General features: G+C 41.6%; 2 protein-coding genes across 3 annotated transcripts; one reads left to right on the top strand and one right to left on the bottom strand.

Moving 5' to 3' along the window:
- Nucleotides 1–5,623: 5,623 nt before the first annotated feature.
- On the top strand, nucleotides 5,624–15,136 carry hexb (hexosaminidase B (beta polypeptide)). Of its 2 annotated transcripts, none has more exons than XM_061061967.1 (14): nucleotides 5,624–5,937; nucleotides 6,100–6,251; nucleotides 7,715–7,780; nucleotides 7,959–8,005; nucleotides 9,292–9,402; nucleotides 9,497–9,598; nucleotides 9,691–9,823; nucleotides 9,988–10,168; nucleotides 10,264–10,350; nucleotides 10,919–10,991; nucleotides 13,404–13,584; nucleotides 13,987–14,077; nucleotides 14,649–14,753; nucleotides 14,879–15,136. In XM_061061967.1, exons 1-14 carry the CDS (start codon nucleotides 5,669–5,671, stop codon nucleotides 14,940–14,942), a joined length of 1,662 nt encoding a protein of 553 aa, XP_060917950.1. In that variant the 5' UTR covers nucleotides 5,624–5,668; the 3' UTR covers nucleotides 14,943–15,136. The 2 variants fall into 2 exon arrangements, with proteins under 2 accessions (XP_060917950.1, XP_060917951.1); XM_061061968.1 differs by lacking the exon at nucleotides 13,404–13,584 and adding an exon at nucleotides 12,123–12,297 and having other exon boundaries at nucleotides 5,627–5,937.
- A 52-nt stretch (nucleotides 15,137–15,188) lies between these two features.
- Nucleotides 15,189–24,486, bottom strand: gfm2 (GTP dependent ribosome recycling factor mitochondrial 2). Its single transcript, XM_061061966.1, has 20 exons — nucleotides 24,190–24,486; nucleotides 24,026–24,110; nucleotides 22,758–22,803; nucleotides 22,566–22,663; nucleotides 22,345–22,470; nucleotides 22,170–22,258; nucleotides 21,315–21,403; nucleotides 21,169–21,229; nucleotides 20,367–20,552; nucleotides 20,201–20,281; nucleotides 19,964–20,112; nucleotides 18,508–18,648; nucleotides 18,332–18,431; nucleotides 18,053–18,242; nucleotides 17,892–17,968; nucleotides 17,655–17,793; nucleotides 17,120–17,305; nucleotides 16,386–16,501; nucleotides 15,612–15,794; nucleotides 15,189–15,526 (listed from the first exon to the last, which is right to left on the bottom strand). The coding sequence occupies exons 1-20, from the start codon at nucleotides 24,229–24,231 to the stop codon at nucleotides 15,398–15,400; spliced, it is 2,313 nt and encodes a 770-aa protein (XP_060917949.1). The 5' UTR covers nucleotides 24,232–24,486; the 3' UTR covers nucleotides 15,189–15,397.
- Nucleotides 24,487–24,802: the final 316 nt, after the last annotated feature.

The following is a 24,802-nucleotide window of genomic DNA, read 5'->3' on the forward strand; positions in this document are numbered from 1 at the left end:
TAAAAATCCAGCAAATGTGATCATTCAAGGCACAAAGAAAAGTCAAATGATTCTTTGTTTTGTGCTTCAGGGACTCATTGTAATAAGAAAAAAGTACACTATAGAATATACGGTACAGTCTGGGTGAGTCACAGTAAACACAGACATGTTGTAAATCCTATAGCATTACAAAGACATTGTGGTTTTTGGTCGCTGGGAACGGGAAGTCCATTTTTATCCCGGGTCATCTTGTGTGAGTCAGTTTGCTCTCTTTAACTAAACTCCTCAGTCGACCCTCCAGGGCAAACGATTTTATTATTTTGTTTGTTTTTTATGTGCAGCGTACTTCTGTTGTGGTGATGAGAGCGGTCACACGCTCACATCAGGTTTCTTTTCCCATCAACTGTTAGTCGGAAGGAGGAAATTACTCTGTTACAATCATTACTGGAGCTCCATATTAAAAACAACACCGCACTGTGACCCTTGGGGGGGGGGGGGGGGGGGGTCAGCTGGAGAGAAGAACTCACTACAGCAGCATGTGGCGTCTTAGATAAGACAAGAGAGACCTCTAGTGGACAAAATGTGCATTACAGTAAAGATGAACGCTGAAATGGTTGGAAACAAACAATAGAGGCTCTCTTGTTTTTTATTAAAAATCTTCAGTATTATGCCAAACCCCCCTCAACTTGCATTGTGTGTGATTAGTCAAAAAAGTAACTGTGCAAAGCTCAAATCACATTATGTGTAAATTTGACTGTTCGCATATTTTTGGACATGAGCCTTAAGCAGACATGCATGAGTACATTTTAATAATAGTAAATAACCAGTCTTCATGCATGTCTTTTTTTGTGATAAAAAGACAATTTTCAAAACCTGTAAAAATTTAATTTTAATTAAGAAAACACCCAAAATTCTGCTGTTAATGAGTAAAAGAGAAAAATCCTCCTCAGAATCCCAGCCAGCCAGAAACACAAAAAATAAGAAAGAAATGACAGGGTTGTTAGTCAGGAATGTGAGGATGAGGAGGAGAGGAAGAAGGGGTGAAACTACCTCTCCCTCTCCCCAAAAAAGAACCCTCTTGCTCGGACTTGGATCTAAAAAAAAATGCCAAAAGAAAAGAGAAATCCCAAAGAGAGAGAGACTGAAAAAAGTTAGTTTTCAGTCTCTTCAGGGTGAGAAATAAGTTCCAGCAACTATGAAGGCAGAGTGTCCATCACTACTATTCAGCGCAGATCATTCCCATTCACTCAGAAGCGAGGAGGGGGGGAGATCCACGTCTTGTCACTTTGTTAGGTGAGAGCGTGATATATCAGGAATAATGAAGTTCATCATTTTGTTTTTCTCAAATAAAATGAATCAAACCAGCTGAAAGCAAACCTGATACACTGAACATTCAGACTGTCTCTGATTAAGAGTCGAGTTCATTTGTGATCTTATCCTCAAGATGGATGGATGGATGGATGGATGGATGGATGGACGGATGGATGGATGGATGGATGGATGGATGGATGGATGAAGGATGGATGGATGGATGGATGGATGGATAGATGGATGGACGGATGGATGGATGGATGGATGGATGGATGGATGGATGGATGGATGGATGGATGGAAGGATGGACGGATGGATGAAGGATGGATGGATGGATGGAAGGATGGATGGATGGAAGGATGGATGGATGGACGGAAGGATGGATGGATGGATGGAAGGATGGATGGATGGAAGGATGGATGGAAGGATGGACGGACGGACGGATGGATGGACGGAGTAATGGATGGATGGATGGATGGATGGAAGGATGGATGGATGGACGGATGGATGGAAGGATGGATGGATGGAAGGATGGATGGAAGGATGGACGGACGGACGGATGGATGGACGGAGTAATGGATGGATGGATGGATGGATGGATTGATGGAAGGATGGATGGATGGATGGAAGGATGGATGGAAGGATGGATGGATGGATGGAAGGATGGGCAGACAGACGGATGGATGGATGGATGGATGGATGGATGGAGTATTGGATGGATGGATGGATGGATGGATGGAGTAATGGATGGAGGGATGGATAGATGGATGGAGTAATGGATGGAGGGATGGATAGATGGATGGATGGATGGAAGGATGGATGGATGGATGAAGGGATGGATGGATGGATGGATGAAGGGATGGATGGAGTGATGGATGGATGGATTGATGGATGGATGGATGGATGGATGGATGGACGGAGTGATGGATGGATGGATGGAAGGATGGGCAGACGGACGGATGGATGGATGGATGGAGTAATGGATGGATGGATGGATAGATAGATAGATGGATGGATGGATGGATGAAGGGATGGATTGATGGATGAAGGGATGGATGGATGGATGGAGTATTGGATGGATGGATGGATGGATGGATGGATGGATGGATGGAGTAATGGATGGAGGGATGGATAGATGGATGGGTGATGGATGAAGGGATGGATGGATTGATGGATGAAGGGATGGATGGATGGATGGATGGATGGAGGGATGGATGGATGGATGGATGGAAGGATGGATGGATGGATGAAGGGATGGATGGAGTATTGGATGGATGGATGGATGGAGTAATGGATGGAGGGATGGATAGATGGATGGATGGAAGGATGGATGGATGGATGAAGGGATGGATGGATTGATGGATGAAGGGATGGATGGATGGATGGAGTAATAGATGGATGGATGGATGGATGAAGGGATGGATGAAGGGATGGATGGATTGATGGATGAAGGGATGGATGGATGGAGTAATAGATGGATGGATGGATGGATGGATGGATGGATGGATGGATGGAGTATTGGATGGATGGAGTATTGGATGGATGGATGGAGTAATAGATGGATGGATGGATGAATAGATCGTGTTGAACATTTTCTGGTTCCCAAAAGGAAAGTTTGCATGTTTTTTTTTATAAATCAATTAAAACAATTTAATATTTTGAAAATGATACAAAAGCGTTAAAAAAACATATTTTCCAATGAACAGATGATTTATTTAATGTTGTTGTTCCTCTTTCTGAATTAGGCCCGTGTGTCTCTGGTGACTTTTGAGGGCTGATAATTGCAGAAGTTTTCTTCCTGTTTGACACATTAGTAAGTTTGCAGAAACATAGTCATAGTGTGAGTTCTGGGAGAGTGAGTCAGAGCAGAAGTTGCAGCTCAGATATCTCAGCTGATTGATATTATCAGGCGCACACACATGTGTTGGTATTGCAGCGTCTGTTTTCCTATGTGTGCTAACTTTTTCTGTTGTTTAAGAACAAATAACACTGAAAACAAAGCCTGGTAGTAGAAGTCTCAATAGATTACAGTACTCTCAGCACTGTCTGCAGAACAATAAAAAAAAGCATCTATAGATTATATCTGTGCATAGGTTTTTCATTTTCCTCATTTTGCAGCAATTCTTCTTACTTTAACTTAAATGGCATTTTCAAGGGAGTCCGGCTCGTTGGTCATGACAGAAGACGGGAGGAGTCAGAAGTTTATCAGAAAATGAAAAACTAGTATTTTATTTAAAAACTAGATAAATGACCAGAGTTATGAGGTGTGTTAATCTGGATCATCAGTGGTGAACGTGTGGATGTGTGTGAAAGCATAACGTGGTGTGAGGTGTTGAAGAGTGCACTAACATAATAAACTGAAGAAACAAATGTTCAAATGTTGGTCAGTCTGAGGGAGATCAGACGTCAGAGAGTCAGAGAGTGAGTGAGAGAAACCAGCAGATCTTTGTCGACCAGAGTGCACCAGGGCTCAGGTGCATCAGAAACAAGCCAAAGACTACCAGGTGACAGGGTCGTCACACTTCAAGCTAAGTATTATTATGTTGTGTGTTTGCTCGTTTTGATTCATTAAGCCGAATTAACTTCCTTTTCTCTGACTATTAACATTGTGTCTGCTTGACATTTGCTCTTTTAACTCTTTGTTTACAGGGAAAGACGTTATAGGCAAATCTACGGAAGCCCTAAGGGGACATACATCCATGCTTTTTATTTGACTCCATTGTAATGTGATACAGCGTCATCATCTTTGGATAAGGAAAGGATAGGATAGGATAATACTTTATTGATCCCCAGAGGGGAAAATTGGGCGTTGCAGCAGCACAGACAAGTAAGGTTCAAAATACAAAATACACATTAAACAGAATAGATTAGATAAGATAAATAAAAATAGGGGGTATATACAAGTACAAAATGAATGATGAAGTTAACTATGCAGGGAGTTGAGACAGTATGTGCAGGGAATGGCAAGATAAAGTGACAAGTGATGATTAAAGTGACTTGGTATGACAAATAGCAGCAAGTAATGTAAACATCAGAGAAGAGAGGCAGCGTTGTACCACAGTAACGCAGAGATAACAATGCTGGTTTCCAAGAAATAATAGACGGTTAATTTCTTGAGATCTCGGGGAAAATGACTGATATTAACTCGTAATCACAGGAAAACCAACGCTGCTAAACCGAGAAATCAAGATAAATAAGTCGAGATCTTGAGGTTGCAACAAAATGTATACTCGATATCACAGGAAAATGGAGTAAAATCAAATGTATGGACGAATGTCAGTTCAGTTCTTCCATAAAAAACAAGCTTTATTATACGATATGAGGTAACAAGAATAATAAGTTACAGAACTCCTGAAGTCCCAAAAAGTGAAAATTTGACCTTATACACAAATGTTATTACCCTGAGCGTCCAAGTAAGATGATGGGTAACCTGTGTGCACAAGTTATATATTTTTTTACTTTTGGGGAATTCTAGAGTCATAAGTCAAGATCTTGAGGAAATAGTATAAATAAACGAGAAAACCAGCGTTGTATTCACGAGAACTAGATATGGCGAGATCTCGAGAAAACATCTGGAATTCAGCCGTAATCACTGGAAAATTGAGTACATTCACTTTTTTAATTAAAAAAAAAAGAAATTACATTTATTTCCTCGAGATCTTGACTTTTTATTTAACCTTTATAGAAACATGGTCACTTAGGGCCTCCGTAACATACACCTAACTATATTTTCCTGCTGCACTTGCAATGTTATCACTTTAAAGTTAACGTCATAAATAGAAAAACAACTAGTTATTCCAGGGGTGTCGAAAGTGCGGCCCGAGGGCCATTTGTGGCCCTTGAGGGGATTTTTTGCGGCCCGTAACTTCAAATGAAGAATCAGAAGATTTTGGGGCCTCGATTAAGATTGGCACATTATCTTATTTTTATTAAGTTTTTTCAAACAAGCGGACTGTTGTTTAACCATTTAATGACCTGAGCTAAATGCAGAAAGCTTGAACCACGTTACAGGCTTGATTCTGAGAAAAAAAACGAATAAAGTAGAACGAAGAAATCAAAATATTTGATTTCCTTTTATTAAAGGGTTTCTTTAGCGAGCCTTTTGATTCTGATCTACAAAGCCTTACTATTTTTTCAACTATATTTTAAAAAACAAAACCTGTGGCCCGCGAGCGATTCTGACACGACAATTTTGGCCCGAAAGAAAAAAAAAGTTTGGACACCACTGAGTTATTCATGAAGAGGAAAGGGCTGCACTTCCCCTTTAAATCTTTTTCACCATTTACCGCTACTTCCTCGTATTAAGCCACGCCCACTCCGGCTCTCGTTCACTGCCCGGTCGTCAGCAGGTCTTGTGACTCTGCAGTCTTCTGTCAACATGGACACAGCGCTGAGATTCACTGTCCTGCTGCTGACCCTGTCCTTTGGTGCGGGGCTGCAGCTGAACTACATCGATGATTATGAGGAAGAGCCGAAGGAGGAGGACGTTTCTGCGGATTCGAAATACGGCTCTCTGTGGCCTCTTCCGCAAAAAGTGCAAATGTCTGAGATTTCATTCAAGTTAACGAGCTCCAGCTTCAAAATAGTTGACGCGAAAGAGTCGTCGGCTGGTCCGAGCTGCAGCCTCCTGAAGGACGCATACAGGAGGTAAAACAAAAAGCTTCATTTCTATTTTATTTATTTTTGTTTTGTTTTGTTTTGTTTCTTTGCAGTCGTTTGTGATGAAGAAACAATGCACCGTGCTGCGTTCAGGGACCCGACAAGCGCATAGTACAGCACATTCACCACCTCCTGTGTCTCGCTCAACAGGTACTATGAATACATGTTTGGCAGCTCCAAAAGGCAGCAGCTTAACAAAAGCAGGAGAACAGGCCCCTCGGAGCTGACGGAGCTGCAGGTGTGGATCACATCACCTGACTCTGATTGTGACGGCTACCCCACTGTGACTTCTGACGAGTCATGTGAGTCTCCTCTCTTCCTCTATTTATTATATTTCTACAGGATATTTCACTCAGTTGATTCTGTGTGCTACAGAAATGAAAAGGGGATCTTCCCAAAAACATTAAGCTGTTGTATTAAATTAAATCCATTTATATTCTTCTTTACACACTTGCAGATAAAAATATTTACACACAAACTCGGGAATTATCTTTTCCACAGCTATTTTTATTTATTTATACACCTGCCTAGAAAACAACTTTAGAATACTGGAATATATCTGTATGTACAGGCTGTGTTATTTGCCATATTATGAGTTTTTTATATAATATATTTAATAATTAGAACTGTGAAATGATTATCAATCAGTCTTTATTTGTAGAGCACCAATTCATTAAACTTCAGTTGTGAAAGAAAAAACTAGTGTGAACCCAAGTCGCATGAATGACAGCACAGCACAAAAAACAAGCCACACACACACACACACACACACACACACACACACACACACTCATCACATATCAACATCCAAAGTGCACTCAGAGAGTCCCGAGTGAAGCCATAACAAACGATGCAGCCAGATCAGCAATAAATAAAGTTAACAAAGCTCATACGGGTTAAAAAAAAAGGATAAACATCATTTAAAGTTCATATCCTGAATAAAGTCTACACCAGGATATTAATTGGCGAGTAAACATGGTCTCTGATAATTGCAGAAGCTTCCACCCTGTTTGACATGTTTGAACGTTTGCAGATAACACAGTCATGGTGAGTCTGCGCTCCGGGGAAAGTGATTCAGCACATCCGTTCACAATTTCGTCCGATGTTGCGTTAACTGTCACTCAGAGGGTCAGAACAAACACCTAGCTGTGGGAGTGTCACCCACCTGGGGGAGGGGCTACTGCCCTTTGTGATGTCATGAAGGGAAAATCTCCAAACGGCCTGTTTGAGCACACATTTTCTGAAAAGTGGAGCAGGCAGAAGACGGAGAGGATGGACTTTTCTCATGATTGGGGGGTTTGTAGACGGACTAGAGACTCATGTTAGTTTAAGAGGAACATGGGGAAGAGCATTTTGCAGAATATGTGACCTTTTAATAAATTAAAGACAGTTGCACAATAACAGTTTATTTGAGTATATATACACCTGTAAGTATTTCAGGTTTCTCTTCTTTTTAAGGTTGATGTTCATTCCAAAAACTCACTTGTTATAGAGACAGTGTTTACAGCTACTTCCACATAAGAAATGCATCTGAATACTTTGATTAAAGGGGCATTTATCTGATTAGTAAACATTACATGAAATGACTTTCCATTGCAGTTGGAGCTGGATGTTAGTGTAGGTACGAGGATTAACACGGTCAACCCAGAGTGTTCAAAGTCCCCCTGAGTGTTTAAGACCCTTACTTTAACTCTATAATAACCACCTGCAGAGCTTCAACACTTACAGGAGGACACATGCAGTGAACAAGCGTTTGTTTCCACAGATGAGCTGTCAGTGGATCAGCCGTACGCCGTCCTGAGGGCACCAAAGGTCTGGGGAGCCCTGCGTGGTAGGATTATAGTTTTTTTTTTTTTTTACTGTTGTTGCACCAAAGCAAAATCTGAATTATTTTCCCTTTTATCAAATTAAAGTCACTCTTCAGTAACCAATGAGGGACGTCCCTGAGACTCAACCGTGTTTGATACAGTCTATGCAGATGATGTGTTTTTGTGTTTCTGGGTTTTTAGGTCTGGAAACTTTCAGCCAGTTGGTGTTTGAAGATGATTACGGAGCTGTAAGTATAGAACAATATATATATATATAGATATGTTTTAAAAAAGGCAAGTTTATTTATATAGCACATTTCAACAACAAGGCAATTCAAAGTGCTTCACACAAGACATCAAAAAGCATCACGACAGAGGAAAGAAAAGAAACATTAAAATAGAAAAAATTTAAAATCACTGAAATTATTAAATCTGAAAATATGTTCAAATAAAAATAATTAAAATTAAATGAATTGAAGTAAAAATATAAAAAGAGTTAAAAGTTACAGTGTAGAGTTCGAGTTTAAAATCATATTAAAGCTGTTTAATGAAAGGCAGCTGTAAACAGGTGAGTCTTCAGCCTCGATTTAAAAGAGCTGAGAGATTCAGCAGACCTGCAGTTTTCTGGGAGTTTGTTCCAGAAGTTTAATAGTGAGGGATTTTTTGTAGCACTTAGATGTTTGTAAATCCATTGTACTTTAAGACTAAGGCGACGCTGTCCTTTACATGAAGGAGGCTTTTTGAATGTTTATGAATATTGTGATTAAGTGTCATTGGGTCAATTGTGTCACCTTTGATGCACAGGCCTGATTATCAAACTTAAACAAATTTAGCCCTGCTGCCTCACAGCGAGGAGGTTCCTGATTGAATCTCCGATTGAGCCTCTCTGTGTGGGATTTGCATGTTCTCCCTGTGCATGTGTGGAATTTGCATGTTCTCCCAGTGCATGTGTGGAATTTGCATGTTCTCCTTGTGCATGTGTGGAATTTGCATGTTCTCCCAGTGCATGTGTGGAATTTGCATGTTCTCCCAGTGCATGTGTGGAATTTGCATGTTCTCCCAGTGCATGTGTGGAATTTGCATGTTCTCCTTGTGCATGTGTGGATTCTCCGTCTTCCTCCCACAGTCCAAAGATATGCTTGTTTGGTTAATTGGTGACTCTAAATTATAAATAATAGGTGTGATTGTGAGTGTGGCTGGTTGTCTGTCTCTATATGTCAACCCTGTGATTGACTGATGAACAGTCCAGGGTGTAACCCCGCCTCTCGATGAGCCGATCCCACTTGTCATTGGGAAAATCTGTAAAAATAGTGTCCCACTTTACTTGACGTCAAGCACACTGTTATAACGGTGTAATGACAGCCAATGTCAACATGTGGAAAAAGGTTATAATACATTTTGGCTTGACATAATCATTTGCGAGTTTATGATAATATTTCAATTCAGTAACTTAAATCTATTATCCATTATCATGTATATACAGAATCGTTTAGCATTTGTTTTCAGGCTGATTTTTTAATTTTCTATCTTTCAGAAAAGCATCAACGCAACACAGATCAGCGACTTCCCCAGGTTTGCACACCGAGGGATCTTACTGGACACCTCGCGCCATTACCTGCCCATCAAAGTCATCCTCGCTAATCTGGTGCGTCACTTAACACCGTCCAATTCTTGTTTCCTCGTTTTTAAGTTACACCTACTATTACTAATGCCTCTTTTTGCTCTGTTCACTCCCACAGGAGACGATGGCGATGAACAAAATCAATGTTTTCCACTGGCACATTGTGGACGATCAGTCCTTCCCTTACCTGAGCCGGACGTTCCCACAGCTCAGCCAGCAGGTCAGGAAGAACGACGGCTCGAGTAGACTCTTTTTTTAATTTTGTGATCAGATAGAAGAGCTTGAAAATGTTTTTCCTACCTTGTGCCACAGGGAGCCTATCACCCTTACACACACGTGTATACCCCCGCTGATGTGAAGATGGTGATTGAGTTTGCCCGTCTGAGAGGCATTCGCGTTATCCCCGAGTTCGACACTCCAGGACACACGCAGTCTTGGGGCAAAGGTGAGTTTTGCAAGTGCTGCTGGGAGAAACTTTCTCGGTTGTGACTATTTTTGGCATTTTTGTGTCCATGTCCAGCCGTGATCGGAGGCCTGATGTTTGCAGTTTGCTGATTTATCTAACGGTGATTAATCATAAATAACGATGTTTAATCCGTCCCCTCTCAGGTCAGAAGGATTTGCTCACACCCTGTTACTCCGGCGCCACACCGTCCGGCACCTTTGGACCGGTCAACCCCATCCTGAACACCACCTACAACTTCATGTCCCAGTTCTTCAAGGAGATCAGCACTGTGTTCCCTGATGCCTACGTTCACCTGGGGGGAGATGAGGTGGACTTCAACTGCTGGTGAGACTTTCTGCACAGTGTCAATAACTTCATGTGAGCGTTAAAGATGAGACAGATGTTAATATTAGTTGCTGTTTTTTTTTCCCCCCCTGCAGGAAGTCCAACCCGGACATTCAGAAGTTCATGGCTCAGCAAGGCTTTGGACAAGACTTCAGCAAACTGGAATCTTTCTATATACAAAGGTGTGTTGCCTATTTCAAATTTAAGCAGGATGCTGGAAGATCGCATATTAAGCTCATCTTCACCTTTCAAGATCTGTGAAATGTAGAGAGTAGCTTTGCATGACTAGCAGCTCAAAAAACTCCTTATTTATCTGATACTCGGGTCTGTAAAAACCCTCATTTCAGCTGCTGTCTCTTTAAGACCCCTCCCCATGTGCCTACTTTCTTCTAATTGGTCAGCTCTCCGAAAGCATTCCGGGGGCAGAACGCTGCAGGGCTGCCAGGGGAGGGCTGCTTTTCAGGGTTTGGAGAAGAGAGCTTATGTAACAGATTTCAACAGCTTATGTAGAGGCTTGAAGGCGTCTTGTGAAATCAGAGAACTATCGCGTTTAGCGCCCTCTGCAGGCTTATCCTGGGACTCCTCCAACACACGTTTACCTCATGATCTGAATCTCTGCCCATGTTTAGTTTGGGCATCAAGCATTGTAACACTGTGAGTTTTCAAATGGGGATCAGCATAGTAGGTCAAAAATAAAGAGGCTTTACATTCTCCATGTTCTCCTCTTTATTGCGTTTTTTTATTTTACAGACTATTAAATATCGTCACCTCTACCAAGAAGGGCTACATGATCTGGCAGGAGGTCTTCGACAATGGCGTTAAGGTAAACAAACAATACATTTTGTCTATTGATTTATATAAACAAATCGCACAGAAAGTAAGGAAATTTGTGTTTGGTAGATTATTTCTTTGTTGTAACAATGCTTCTTGGCAATAAATCTTATACAGTTGTTTATTTCTCTTTTTAAATGGTGCCACATTTGTAAGGAACGTGCATTTGTGGGATGAGCAGCAGAGCTGAATATGTGGGTTGCGCCCATGAAAAACTACCAAATCTACCAAACCTAAGTTTCCTTACTTTTTGTGTGATGTTTATGTGGATTAAAGAGTGTGCAACTTTTGCTACGCCAGCCCCAAGATTTGTGGGTATAATTTTTTTTCTTCATTATGTGTTATTAACCAAATGGCTTTAAATCAAAGGCATTATTTTTGTTCTCTTTGTACTCCATAGTTTTATGAACAGTTTGATACCACTATCATGTCTCAAACCTCCAGTGTTGAAAAATTAAGCTAATGCAGAAGTGCAAAACTGCAGTTCCTCAAGTGTCCACTTGAGGTTGGCTGCAAAAGTCGAGTAAAATGCCAGTAGAGCCATATTAAAATGTCAATTTTTTTACAGCAGAAATAAACACATTTACAGTCTGGTCGATAACCAGTTCTTATCTCTACAGCTCATTTACATTTGAAGCCGTAACCCGCAGCCTGTTAGCTTAGCCTAGCAAAACAAAAAGAAAAGGCTAGCATGACTCTATCCTAGCCTGGTCCATTCTCACTACAAGAACTTCTAAAAGTCTGAACATAATTATTTAGCTATTTATTGCTAGCTAGCTGGCTAAGTAAACGTGCTAACTGTTTGGGCACCAGACAATGAGCAGAGTTAGCCCGTTAGCGAGAATCATACAAATCATTAATAGTTGTGTGTTAAGTGGTGACTGAATTAGGTAGGAGTTTCAAGTAGGTAAATTTGTCTTTTCATAAACATGCTATTTGTTTCACCCTGTTTAAACTCTTGCAACGTCTAGCTAGCTAATTTTATGGTAGCTTCATGGCAGAAAACGTGACAGTGGTATCAATGTTCTCTTTTACATTCAGCAAGAAAGTGAATACAGTGTTACCCATAATTGTCCTCGAGTATCTAACAGTAGCACAGTAGCATGGTCTGTAATTATTCCAGCTACACCCAGACACGGTAGTGCATGTGTGGATCGGCGGCGGCTCTAATGATGAAATGGGCAGGGTGACGGCTGCAGGGTACACCACCATCCTCTCCGCCCCATGGTACCTAGATTACATTAGCTACGCTCAGGACTGGCAGAAGTACTACAAGGTTGAACCACTCAACTTCAACGGTCAGTTTTAAACAAATATTACTTCTTATGACGAATCAATGAATTTGGTGGAAATTCTAATTGGGCCTTGTTGTGAAACCGTATGCAGATTTTTGTTCAACAGGCTTACACTTAAATTTGCACAGTTGTGACAATGGCGATGGGGCAGTGCGGTTGGTGGTTGTCAAATGTATCATGGATAATCCTCTTTGTCCCGAATGAGAGACTAAAGCCTTGAAGATGTGTCAACTGATAACGGTATCAGGCCGTTATTAGAATCAGGTAAAAAGAGGCAAGGTTTTGTTTTTTTATTCTCTCTGGTACAAGAGTGTCATTGGTTGTTTTTAAGCCCGGTTTCCACCTAGGGGCCCGGTTTGGCTCAGTACAGTTTGGTATTGTAAACCCTGATCTGCATTTCCACAGCCCGTCGTACCTACTTGGTAAGCGGCATGTAAGCCGGACGGCGGTAACCGCGTCAGCTACCTTAGCTTGACATCATAGCAGTGGGACAGTGTAGCATACCGTTTACAAAGGGCAACAATGAAGGACGTCCAACAGAGGTCTACACCTGAGGTCAACCAAGGGGCGGTGCTACACATTGACGTTAGTCACAAAAAACATAAACCCAATAAAAGTAAATCGCTCAAAATCCATGAGATATTTATGGTATGTTTTTTGTTTGTCCTTTATTACCACTGTCACATGGGAAGTGATGATTCTTTTGACCAATCAGTGGACTGCTGTGTTTCTAGCTCCAGCCCTTAGGGTCGGAACGCTACGCTTGATACCCCAACAGAAGGGTAACCAATAAGTAGGACGGTACGTATCGGTTAGTTTGGTACCAATCCCAACGTTTGACAAACATCAATAAATGTGTTCTGAACCGAACCGTTATCAGCCTGTTTGTTTGTGTTGGCAACACCCTGACCATTTTTAGAGACCGACTATTATTTGAGGAAATCTGCTGGAGAGCTGGATCATACTTGTAAATTGAACACATTTCCTTAAAACATTATAATAAGATGAGAGAGCTGGGACATTCTTGTCTTCATTCCAATCCCCCATTTTTTTCCTTTTTCATCTTGCCAGTACTGACACTGATCCATGTATGTGTGTGTGCTGTGTAGCTCAAGCCAGACACAATAATCCACGTTTGGAAGAGAACCCAGCTGCAATACCAGAATGAGATGGCAAATGTTACCTCAGCAGGGTACCAGACCCTGCTGTCCACCCCCTGGTACCTGAACCGTATCTCCTACGGCCAGGACTGGAAGGGCCATTACAAGGCCGACCCTCAGGATTTCAATGGTTGGTGTTTGCATTATTGATTGTTTTTGAAGCTTGGCTGTCTTTTCTCCCGCCCATTACAACCTTTGATATGCAGTCTATGCAGCTCTCTGTGCTTTATATTAACAGTGTTGGAACCTTATCTCCATCATTTGACTGCTTTATTGGTCTGTTGTTGGTCTGACCCAGATTTTACTAGCTGGGTTGTTTGACTTTGGACGCTTCCGTCAGTGCTTTAAAGTCGCTCCTGTGCAAATATGTGTAAGCCTGCTGAACGAATAAGAGGGGAGATATCTAAATGTTTGACTATCAGAGGGATCAAAATCACTTTTTTATTTGTTTAATACATTTATTACTCTTTCTAATTTGAGTTAAAGATTCCATAGACCCGCTGATCTTGTGACATATTGCATTTAAAAACAGGAACTGACGAACAGAAGAAGCTCGTAATCGGTGGAGAAGCCTGTCTGTGGGGGGAGTATGTGGACGCCACCAACCTGACACCCAGACTCTGGTACGGCTCATCTGATTCCTCACTAAACTCTTCTTAAAGTCTTTATCTGTGATTTTTCACACTTAAATATAATATAAATCAAGTATATCCTCTGAAAATAACTCTGTGAGTCATGACTGTCTACAATGGGTGTAACACCCGAGTCCCACTGTCTGTGATGTTTTCAGAGTTTTCAGAGTCCTATCTTCAGTTTGTTTACATCGCCAGGACGGCCGGCTGACTCCTCCCCTCGTGTATAAAAGTTGTTTAATTGAGGGACTAGAGAAAAGAAGAATAACATACTGTACTCACTGCTTAACTGTGTTTCTAGATCACGCTCATTTCAGGTAAATTTACATGCAGTGTGAAGATACGAGCATAATAAAGATCGCTAGCATTAGCATGCTAACACAACAATGCACCGCAAGTTGTTTTGGTTTCATGCTGGTGCTCAAGGGCGACATCTGCTGGATCAAAACATCACATATAAAGCCTTTAAGGCCCTGACACACCTAGGAGATCATCGGCCTTCGATATATCACATGATGAAAGACTTGATTGGTTGTATTTTTTCCCCCGCTGTCACTCCCAGGCCTCGTGCCAGTGCTGTGGCCGAGCGGCTGTGGTCTGCCAAAGACGTGACAGACGTCAACGACGCTTTCAACAGACTGTCTGTGCACCGCTGTCGTATGGTGGAGTAAGTATCTGAACTCGATTTATTCTTTGCATCTTTACCTGGATTATCAGATTCTTCCCCCCCGGTGGTTGTATGTATTCTAACTCTCTAAATATTCTTATTATCTGTTTTTCTTTTCATCGTAGGCGTGGGATCCCAGCCGAGCCGCTGTTTTCCAGCTTCTGCCCCCGCGAGTACAAAGGCCTCTGAGAACAAGCGGATCACACACACAAAAAAGGGAAAAGGAAGCAAATCCATAAACAATCAACTCAATTACTGCCGGGGAAATCACATGAGACTCATCAACCTTTGATCACATCCAATGTCGTGACTTTATGAATGCACTCTTTGTTTTTTTATGAATGTTTCTATGATGATTGTGAATAAAAAAATGTACACTTCTAGTCGCTGGTCAAGTATTTCTTTTTTAAACCCCCCAAAAAAAGTCATGAAACATTAAGCTGCAAATGTACTTTTTATGTAGCTACGACATTATAAAATATTCTTCTTCTGCGTTTTCTGCTTCGTGCGTTAAACATCAGTTTACTCGAGCTTCCTCTCAGTTCTCGAGCTCGATGTTTAGAGTACTTCCTGGTTATGTGCTTCTGTCTCAGAAGTCCATTGTTCCCTTTTGCTGAACGGTCGCTCAGTGTTGGACGAGGAAATCACAGCAGACCGGCCATCCGTTTAATGAGGGTGTTCTGGTCCTGAGGGTTCATGGTTTCATACGTGTCCAGCGCCAGGGAGAAGGTGGCGTTGCCGGATGTTAGCGTGCGCAGGATGGTGGAATAGCCCTTTTAGAAGGATATAAATAGTTAGAAAATAACGAGGTGAAACAAAGCTACATCACAAAATCTTCTGAACTGGATGTCCTCTCACCATCATGTCTGCGAGCGGTACAGTCGCCAGCAGCACCTTGCTGTCATGGCGGCTCTGGATGTCTCGGACCGTCCCTCGTCTTTGAGCCAAGTCCCCCAGCACGGTGCCAAGGTGCTCCTCCTCCACGGTCACCTCCAGGGACATCATCGGCTCCAGGACCTGACCTCCTGCTAGCTTCATGGCCTGTGTCCAAATGAACAAGATGTTGTTTTATTAATCCAGTGGTTCTCGACCTCATCCAGTCTCGAGTCATAAATATCGACGTTCAATAAACACCTGAAAGCGTCCTCGAACATGACAAAAAAAATGTATAGAAAATCAATCAATTTTTATTTGTATAACGTCTACTCATAACAAGTGTTATCTCGAGACACTTTACAAAAAGCAGGTAAAAGACCTTACTTATTGCTATGTTACAAAGACCCGGCCTATCCATCATGAGCACTTTAGCAAAGCAGCAAAAGTTACAGTGGTAAGAAAAAAACTGTCTTATTAAAAGACAGAAATCTTCGGCCGGATCCCCGGCTCATGACGAAACAGTCTTCACAGGCCTAGACTGCACCGGGCTTGGAAGGGGATAGGGGGAGAGATGGGATAAAATGCAGGAAGAGGGATAGGGAGCAAGGTGGGTGGGAGTTGTTCAGGCAAAACGTTTTCATGTTTGGCTTTAACTTCATCTTTCTGTACTCCTCTCTCTCTCTCTGTTACATTTTTCTTGATTCATTCGATTATCCTGCAGTAACCGATGTGACACAGGACGCCATGGCGGTTTACCTTGAGCATGCAGCGAGACAAACAGGCCGACACCATGGTGGGAGACGTTCCTGCTTCCATGTTGACACTTTGGATGAGCGTGGACACGCCCAGTAGAGGACAACCTAACAGAGGACCTGAAGACAGAGGTATGTATGAGTGTTTGAGTAACTCCTGAAAAATGCCTCTTAATGGAAATAACCTACCCTGGACACCTCGCTGAATTATACTACAATTTTAAATATTCTTCTCCTATGTATTAATTTTATTATCTTATTGCTTTTATGTGTCGTATTTTATTTTTTCATTTTTATACATATTTATTTTTAATTCTTATTGGTGTGCATTAGTCTCTCAATGATTTTATAAACTACTTTTTCGTCAATAACTTTTCTGCACTCTTGTAAAGCACTTTGAACTGCAATTTAATTTGTCTGAAAGGTGCTGTATAAATAAAGTTTGATTGATTGATTGATACAATTGTGCAATATTTGCTTCTCACCTTTCTGTGCATGTGTTTGTATTAACACATTCAAATGTGTGCATGTAAATTGCACATTTACAACCCCAGATCTCTGCATTCTCACATTCACACCCCCCCTCCCTGCTAAATATTTCAGGTTTATATTTATCTCAATATTTGAAATTTTCCATTTCAGATATTTTAGATCAACTATATTTGAGTCTTTATTCGCACCGTTTAGTGGAATCCATCCCTCCAGTTTGCAATAATAACATCTGTTCAATGATGATACCTTGTAGGTACGAGCTGTTAACTCCGTTCTCCACGGCCTCTTTAGTTTCTGAAGACAGCTGAGCCTCCAGTTCTTCAGTGAAATCTATTTCACACGAGGATCCAGAAGAGGAAATGTCCGCGGGTCTGACCGTCAGCTCCACGTTCACAACGTGCCGTCTTTCCCCGACAGTACGGTCCAGAATGTCTGTGTTAGAAGATGAGAGCAACAAAGTGGTTTTACAAGAATTAATCCTCTACGGTTCATGACTTAAAGTGACTTAAAAAAAAAAGCAAGCTTTATTTTTGGGCTTTTTACGCTTTTTCATTTTAGAGATAGGAGCGTGGATAGAGTCAGAAAAGAGAGAGAGAGAGATCAGGGAATGACATGCGGGAAAGGGGCCTCAGGTCGGACTCAAACCCAGGCTGGAGGGTTGGGCCTGGAGGACTACAGCCTCCATACCCGGGACGCCCACACCAACCATAAGGCCACCTGTACCGGCGCCCCAAGTGGTCAAGTACCAAAGCTTTAACAAAAAACCACGGCTCGTTTGTACCTGTAGTCGAGACCTCATTGAGAATGGTCTCCCTGTAGGCCACCTGAAGGGGTCCGAGGTGAGTCTCGATGCCGTACTCTCGTCGGATCCGATCGTGGATGATCTCGATGTGCAGCTCTCCCATCCCGCACAAAATAGTCTGAAGACGGAGAGAGTGACGCACATTTAGCCGACCCACAGGTGGAAGGTGAACTGACTGAAAGAAAAGCCGCAGGATAATCCCACTGATGGTGTTACCTGTCCAGAATCAGGGTCGACCCTGACCTTGAGGCTGGGGTCTTCTCTCTGGAGGCAGTTGAGCGCGTTCTCGAGATCTTTCAGTGATACACACAAACACAGTCAGTTATTCTAATCCTGCTGAATCATCATGTAAAAATACTACGATCACAGTTACTGACCGGCCTGTTTGGACATGGTTGGAGGCTCTATGGTGCAGAAGAAGACCGGGTCAGGGACCTCCACCCCTGATAGGATCACACTGGTGGTGTTATCCCCGCGTTTCTTCTCCGCCCCGCCGTCGCTCTGCGCTCGGCGGGCCGCAGCTGCTGCCGACGCCTTGGAGGAAACGATGGTGTCGCCTGTGACCGTCTGAGGGTCAAAGTGGTGGGAAAAAATCAACCTTCCTCCTTACGGGAAAAAAATTAAAAATAGTAAACTAGGATTTTTTAGATCTGTACCTGCTTCAGTCCGACAGTCAGAGCGATGTTCCCCGCCGTCATCGAGGAGATTTCCACATGTTGATCAGCAAACGGCACCAGCAGCCTGCTCATACGCTCACTACAGACGACATCATCCTTATCAAGTTTATGATTTTTGGCATGTTTTGGGTCTGTAATAAAAAAAGTCGACCTACATGCTGTTCCTGTTGATGTTGTGGACGGCTGATTGAGGCTTCAGCGTGCCGGAGTAAATCCTCAGGAACACCAGAGGGCCGCGCTGCTTGTCGTGGAGGACCTTGAAGGCCAGCGCGCACAAGTCGTCCTTATACCACCGCCTGCAGGAGGACGAATTCAAACTTGAGCTAAAGGTCTAAAAATAGTTATTACATGCACACACAGAAATGGGCTGCAACAGTGAAAAGGTAACTCTCCTGGTAGCTTTTTAGCACCAAACAGTGTTCCAGGGACCCATTTTTTCCTTTGAGTAAAGTTTGTGTATTTAGTTCAGAAAATACAGCACAGAATTGTTTCACTTCTCCAACTTTCAAATTTCACTTCCAAATCTACATTTTGATGGTTTACCTGTTTGCGTCTAAAAGAACCTCATCATATTGAGTCACCCTGTGATTCCCACTCACAGTTCCGGTTCACTCTCTCTGCTTACCTCTCGCTTTCATTAACCAATGAGTGATGACTCGCTGTGAGTAGGAGTGTGATAACCTTTTTCAAATCTGAACCTGAACTGTTTGACTCTGAGGAAGTCGCAGTGCATCAAAACGTTAGTCCTTTTGCACCTTCATAGATTCGCCTGAAGTGATTCATGCGCTCCAGGACTTTCTTTGGATTCTGCCTGAGAGGAGTCGTCAACTGAATTACATTTTGAACGTCTGAGGTGTTGAGATCTCCCGTCACTGCTACTTTTACTTTAACAGTGGAAATTCGGGCTGGGAAATATATCGAGTTTTTAAGATATATCGATATATTTTCAAACAAGATATAGGGTAAGACAACATCGTTAATATGGATATAGTTTATGTTGCATTAAAATAACGTTACAGAGGTGCCAGGTCACTGATGATGACTGACTGTCTGTCCCTCTTCACCCTGCTCCTCCTCTCTCTCTTTTATTGTATTTAAGGAACATTTTTATTTTATAATATTACTTTTTAAATTCACAAACAGGTAGTTTATTTTTCCACATGTTTTCACTGTTAATAAAATACATATCGATATATATCGAGTATCGGCATTCAGCTAAACAATATCAAGATGTGAGTTTTGGTCCATATCGCCCAGCCCTAGTGGAAATAAAACCTCCTGATATTTGCTTTTACTCGACGGTTATGTTCAAATCCCAAGTCTGTCTAGAAACCAAAAAACATTCTGTGTAAGAGTCCATGAAACTGAAATAGAGCAGAAAATAAAGCCTGATTGAAGCAGACTGCAGGATAACCACGCTGCTCCAAACGAGGAGAACCTCAAAGCCTTTGCTGTTGAGTTTAAAAAACAACAACCAAACCAGAAAAATGCAAAGAAAAGTCAAATCAAAGAACAGAAAACAGACTTTAAGATGGACTTTAAGTCATGCCTTCAATCAGCACCGTTAAACCCTCTGGTCTAAGTTAATTACAGGTTGAAGAGTTCACTCACACCAGGTCATGGTGGCGTTCATCGGGTGCGGGCAGGTAGGCGTTGATGGCGTCTAAAAGAGGCTGAACACCTTTGTTCCTCAGCGAGCTCCCGCAGAGAACCGGGACGCCTTTACGGGCCAGAGTCACCCGCCGCACGGCCTCCTGCAGCTGGAGAACATCAGCGGGGTTAACTCCTGTATTCACTGACTCTTCTTCATGTGATTATATAATGGTAGTGCGCAAAGAAATCTCTCACCTTGATGGAGGGAACGGCGTCGAAGTTGTCACTAAAATCGGTCAGCAGCAGTTCTGCAAACTCGTCGTCCAGATCGGCAACCTGTGATGGAGATCGCAAGTTTGAACCGGAGAGTAAAAACCTGGAACATTAGTTTCCATACTGCTGTAGATGTTGTGACGTGTACCTGCTCTATCAGAGCTGCCCTCGCCTCAGCGACCTCCTGCAGCAGCTCCGGATCCTCTGATTGGTCTAGAGGTTTGCTTTCAAACATTCGTCCGTCCTCTGCCATGGATCTTTGCTTCCATGTTAGCTTCTGGTTTGTTAACAAGTCGACCACACCCGAGAAGTTTTTGCCACAGCCGACAGGAACCTAGAAGGTGAGAAACCATCATGTTAACGTTTTCTTTATTAAAAAGACAAACCACGACTTCAACGTCATTTATCTGAATTTTCATTTGCTTCTGCAAAACGTATCAAAGTAATATTTCTGACGGCATGTGAAAGTTTCTCTTTCTTAAAGGCTTTATATGCGATTTTTTGATCCAGCAGAGGTCGCCCTTGAGCACCAGCATGAAACCAAAACAACTCGCGCTGCATTGTTGTGTTAGCATGCTAACGCTAGTGATCTTTATTATGCTCGTATCTTCACACTGCATGTAAATTTACCTGAAATGAGCGTGATCTAGAAACACAGTTAAGCAGTGAGTACAGTATGTTATTCTTCTTTTCTCTAGTCCCTCAATTAAACAACTTTTATACACGAGGGGAGGAGTCAGCCGGCCGTCCGGGCGATGTAAACAAAGTGAAGATAGGACTCTGAAAACTCTGAAAACATCACAGACAGTGGGACTCAGGTGTTACACCCATTGTAGACAGTCATGACTCACAGAGTTATTTTCAGAGGATATACTTGATTTAAATATTTAAGTGTGAAAAATCTCATATAAAGACTTTAATCTGTCTGATGATTTTTTCTGTTGTCTTACCTGCAGGAGGACTGGATTGGCTTTCAACTTCCGCTTTATGCTCTCAATGGAAAAAGTGAGGCTAAAGGGCGGGAAAAAAATAAAGAGGTTACAGTGATTTAAAAAAAACAAAAACAAGTTAAAAGTCTTTTGTTTTGGTCGCTCACTTTGCTGCAGGTTTATCCATCTTATTCAGGAAACAGACACAGGGAACGTGGTGCTTCTCTGCTTGCCTCCACACCGTCAGAGTCTGAGCCTGGTGGTGTGTTCAGGGAGAAAAACACAGAAGGAAGCATTGTCAGGCCAGAGATCACAGTAATCAAATAAAAACACTTTTTTTTTACAGATCGTTTTGGAGGATTTTTCATGGGTGGATATAAAACTGATTTCAGAGGAGGAAAAAAATGAACCAATAGGGCAATAATACATTTCCCCAAGGGGACAATAAAGTGTATCGTATCAATATCAAACAGTATAGTGTGTATATGTGTGTGTATGTTTGTCTTGTATGTCATTGTTTAGTTACTCTGCTGTGTTTTAAGTAGGAAAATAATTCTAAGATTTGTCCAACACTGTATTTATTGATTGCATAGATGATTGATTTGTAACTTTGCCTGTTGTTGTGTTTGTCATTTATTTCTACTTTTGTCTTTTTCTGTTCCGTCTTGGACTTTTTTTGTTTTTATAATTTAATTTGTGTGGATTTTAAACTCATGTTTGTGTGAGTGGACCTCCAGGAAGAGTAGTCTCTACTTAGGTAGTGGCTAATGGGGATCCAAATAAACAATAAACTATAAACATTTCTGCCCAATATGACATGCAAAAGGTACGCAGGCGGCTTCTTTCTTGTACAGGTAACACAGGAAATACTCCAACATCTGCTCCGCTCTTATGTTCTGCCACATTTAATCAGAATAACAATAACTTTACTGCTTTAAACAAGAGGTTGTCATGGCGGCACATGATGGAAAACAATGATCCCAAACATGTTTGTAGTAATAAAAAAGAAGCAGACAGTTCACCTCGACACCAGCAGAAGCATCAAACACGGCCACGGCGCCGTCAAGAACGCGAAGTGCTCGCTCCACCTCCAGCGTGAAGTCGACGTGTCCTGTAGTCGAACACACGGGCAGACACATGACCAGTAAGTCGTAATCCACAGACTTGTTTACTTCCTATCATGCTGTTTGTTTGTACCTGGAGTGTCTATGAGGTTGATTCGATGACTTTTCCAATCGAATGTGACCGCAGCCGACTGTATGGTGATGCCGCGTTCCCTCTCTTGAGCCATGAAATCTGTGACTGTATCCCCATCGTCCACATCTGAAGTGAACACAGGAATCAGTTAAAGAGACGGGGGAGGGGAGGGGGGGGGGGGGTAAGTTGATAGAATACAGATGTTTAAGCACACCGCTCACCTCCTAGTGCTCGCGTGTAGCCAGAGTAATAAAGCATCCTCTCTGTCGTTGTCGTCTTCCCTGCGTCAATGTGCGCCATGATGCCGATATTTCTGATCCTGCAGGTACAAAGAGTTCACCTCTTAAAGTGAGAAAAGTTAAATCTAAACATCCTCTGAAGGAAACGAGTGAATGCAGAATGAAATCACTTACTTGGATATATCGGGGTTGACCACAGCGCGCAATGATTTGACATCATCTAAGACAGAGAACATAAAGAACAACACAACACTTTGTTAAGTCTGTTTCAATGTCATCCTTTTTTTAAAGGTGAAAAGATGAATCATCATGTCAAATATTGAAGGGAAATTCACAGCAGCTGGTTACACTATTTAATAGTTTTAATCATGATGAATTAATCAGAATCTATTTTATTTTTCAATCCAGTTTGAAAACTGTTATTTTGCATTTGAACAAAGTTTTAGTTTTGCTTTTTTTTAATACTTTGTAACGGCTTGTGCTTAGTTTACTTTACTTCATGTTTGCATAAAAATTTCTTTTGTTTTGAAAGAAAATAAGGAACTTCCTATAGATCGAAAGTTTGCAGTAAAATCGTAACATGAACCCAGTGTTGTGATATGGAGTACGAGATGAGTGTTAAGTTACAACCCTCAAGTTTTGTGTACAAAATGAAAGAGAAAGCCACTTCAAAAATCTCAAATACTAAGACGAGCAAATATGTGACAATAATTGCATTATTTATGACTAAATTACAGTTTTTGATTTGGTCAACTATTGGATTAGAACCTGGAATCAGCTAGTTCTTAAATGTTTGAACAATCAATCAATGAGTTTGAGCAGGTAAGTCAGCATGTATTGATCTAACATCTATTGTCTACATCAGGGATGGGCAACTTTGGTCACAGCAAGGGGCCACATTCATTTAATTCTCACTGCCAGAGGGCCAAATTGCAGAATACAAAAACGATTACAGTCAATTATGTCTCAAATTTAACTCAACATGTACCACTGATCAAATATTATTATGGACATATTTCTGGGTTTTATGATTTCATGGCAGATTTTTGTCATGTTTTTCTTCATGTTTCCAATTAATTGATACGTAAAAAATTGACCTGAGGGCCACATTGAGGGTTGATGGGGGCCGCGTGTGGCCCCCGGGCCGCCAGTTGCCCAACCCTGGTCTACATACTGTACGTCCTGTTTTGCTCTATTTTTATGTTTTCAATGTTTGAATGTAATTTTCAATTGGTTACATTTTATTAGTGATAGTAAATATTCTTACTTTGTTATTTTTACTGTATTTTATTTTAACTTTGTTTAATCTCTTCAGGTTAGATTTTGAGATAAGCCCTCACCTGCACATGTGTTCTATTTTTTATTTGTTTTATTTTTCTGTTTGACTCTCCTTTCAAAAAATGTGCAAATAAACTAAACTAGATATTTTGAAAACAACGCACCTGGAAGGAAGCTGTAATGTCTTCTTACACTCCTGCTCACTTTACATCTGCAGCTCTGAAGTCCAGCAGATAATAAAATATTTCCCTGTTGATGAAAACAACCAAGTTAACTTGAAAATAACACAGTACATGTTTTTTTTTACAGAGAGCACATTAAAGCTTACCCGAATCATCCTGCTTACTGTCCAGGAGGCTCTAAGAGGCATTTTCAGCTCAGTGTTCACCTCACAGTGAATCTGAGCCTGAGAGGAACCATTGTGGGACAAGAAGACTGCAGTCTGGTAGCACAGCTGAGGAAAGTGATACAGGATACAGGAAGTCTAAAGGCTCTAATCAATAAATATGAACTTAATTTATATGCCACTAAAGCGTAAAAATTCCCTTTAATGCAATAAAAGTCTTTCTGGCTGTCAAATGTCACGCTTTCATAAGGTACAGCTCCAAAATACATCCCCAGAAACAAGGACGTGAAGCTTAGCATTCCGGTGTTTCGGTTTGATAAGTTACCGTGCTAACTGGGGACTGCGGACTGGGGAATGAGTCTGTGGTTGTCATAGTAACAGCAGCAAAAAATGTCAAATTAAACTTCAATGAATGACTAAACAAAGAGCAATTTTAGCGATCGCTTTGCGTTTTCAATGTCTGTTGTAACCACGACAACCACTGACGGTGTCTGCCGGAAGTCACCAGTCAACACGGTCACACGTCAAAGCGATACACCGGGGTGGCAAACTAAATCGACTTGACAAGCATCATTGTAAAATAGTTGAATAATCT

The sequence above is a fragment of the Labrus mixtus genome, chromosome 17 (assembly GCF_963584025.1).
Source record: "Labrus mixtus chromosome 17, fLabMix1.1, whole genome shotgun sequence".
NCBI classification, from domain to species: Eukaryota; Metazoa; Chordata; class Actinopteri; order Labriformes; family Labridae; genus Labrus; species Labrus mixtus.

Excerpts from the sequence above, each read along its gene's own strand:
- hexb (XM_061061967.1), top strand. The coding sequence starts at position 5,669 with ATGGACACAGCGCTGAGATTCACTGTCCTGCTGCTGACCCTGTCCTTT. Across the intron at positions 9,824-9,987 it reads CACGCAGTCTTGGGGCAAAG|GTCAGAAGGATTTGCTCACA; the intron begins GTGAGTTTTGCA and ends GTCCCCTCTCAG. Across the intron at positions 13,585-13,986 it reads CGACCCTCAGGATTTCAATG|GAACTGACGAACAGAAGAAG; the intron begins GTTGGTGTTTGC and ends ATTTAAAAACAG.
- gfm2 (XM_061061966.1), bottom strand. The coding sequence starts at position 24,231 with ATGCCTCTTAGAGCCTCCTGGACAGTAAGCAGGATGATTCGG. Across the intron at positions 22,471-22,565 it reads CTACACGCGAGCACTAGGAG|ATGTGGACGATGGGGATACA; the intron begins GTGAGCGGTGTG and ends TGTTCACTTCAG. Across the intron at positions 16,502-17,119 it reads TAACAGCTCGTACCTACAAG|GTCCTCTGTTAGGTTGTCCT; the intron begins GTATCATCATTG and ends CTCTGTCTTCAG.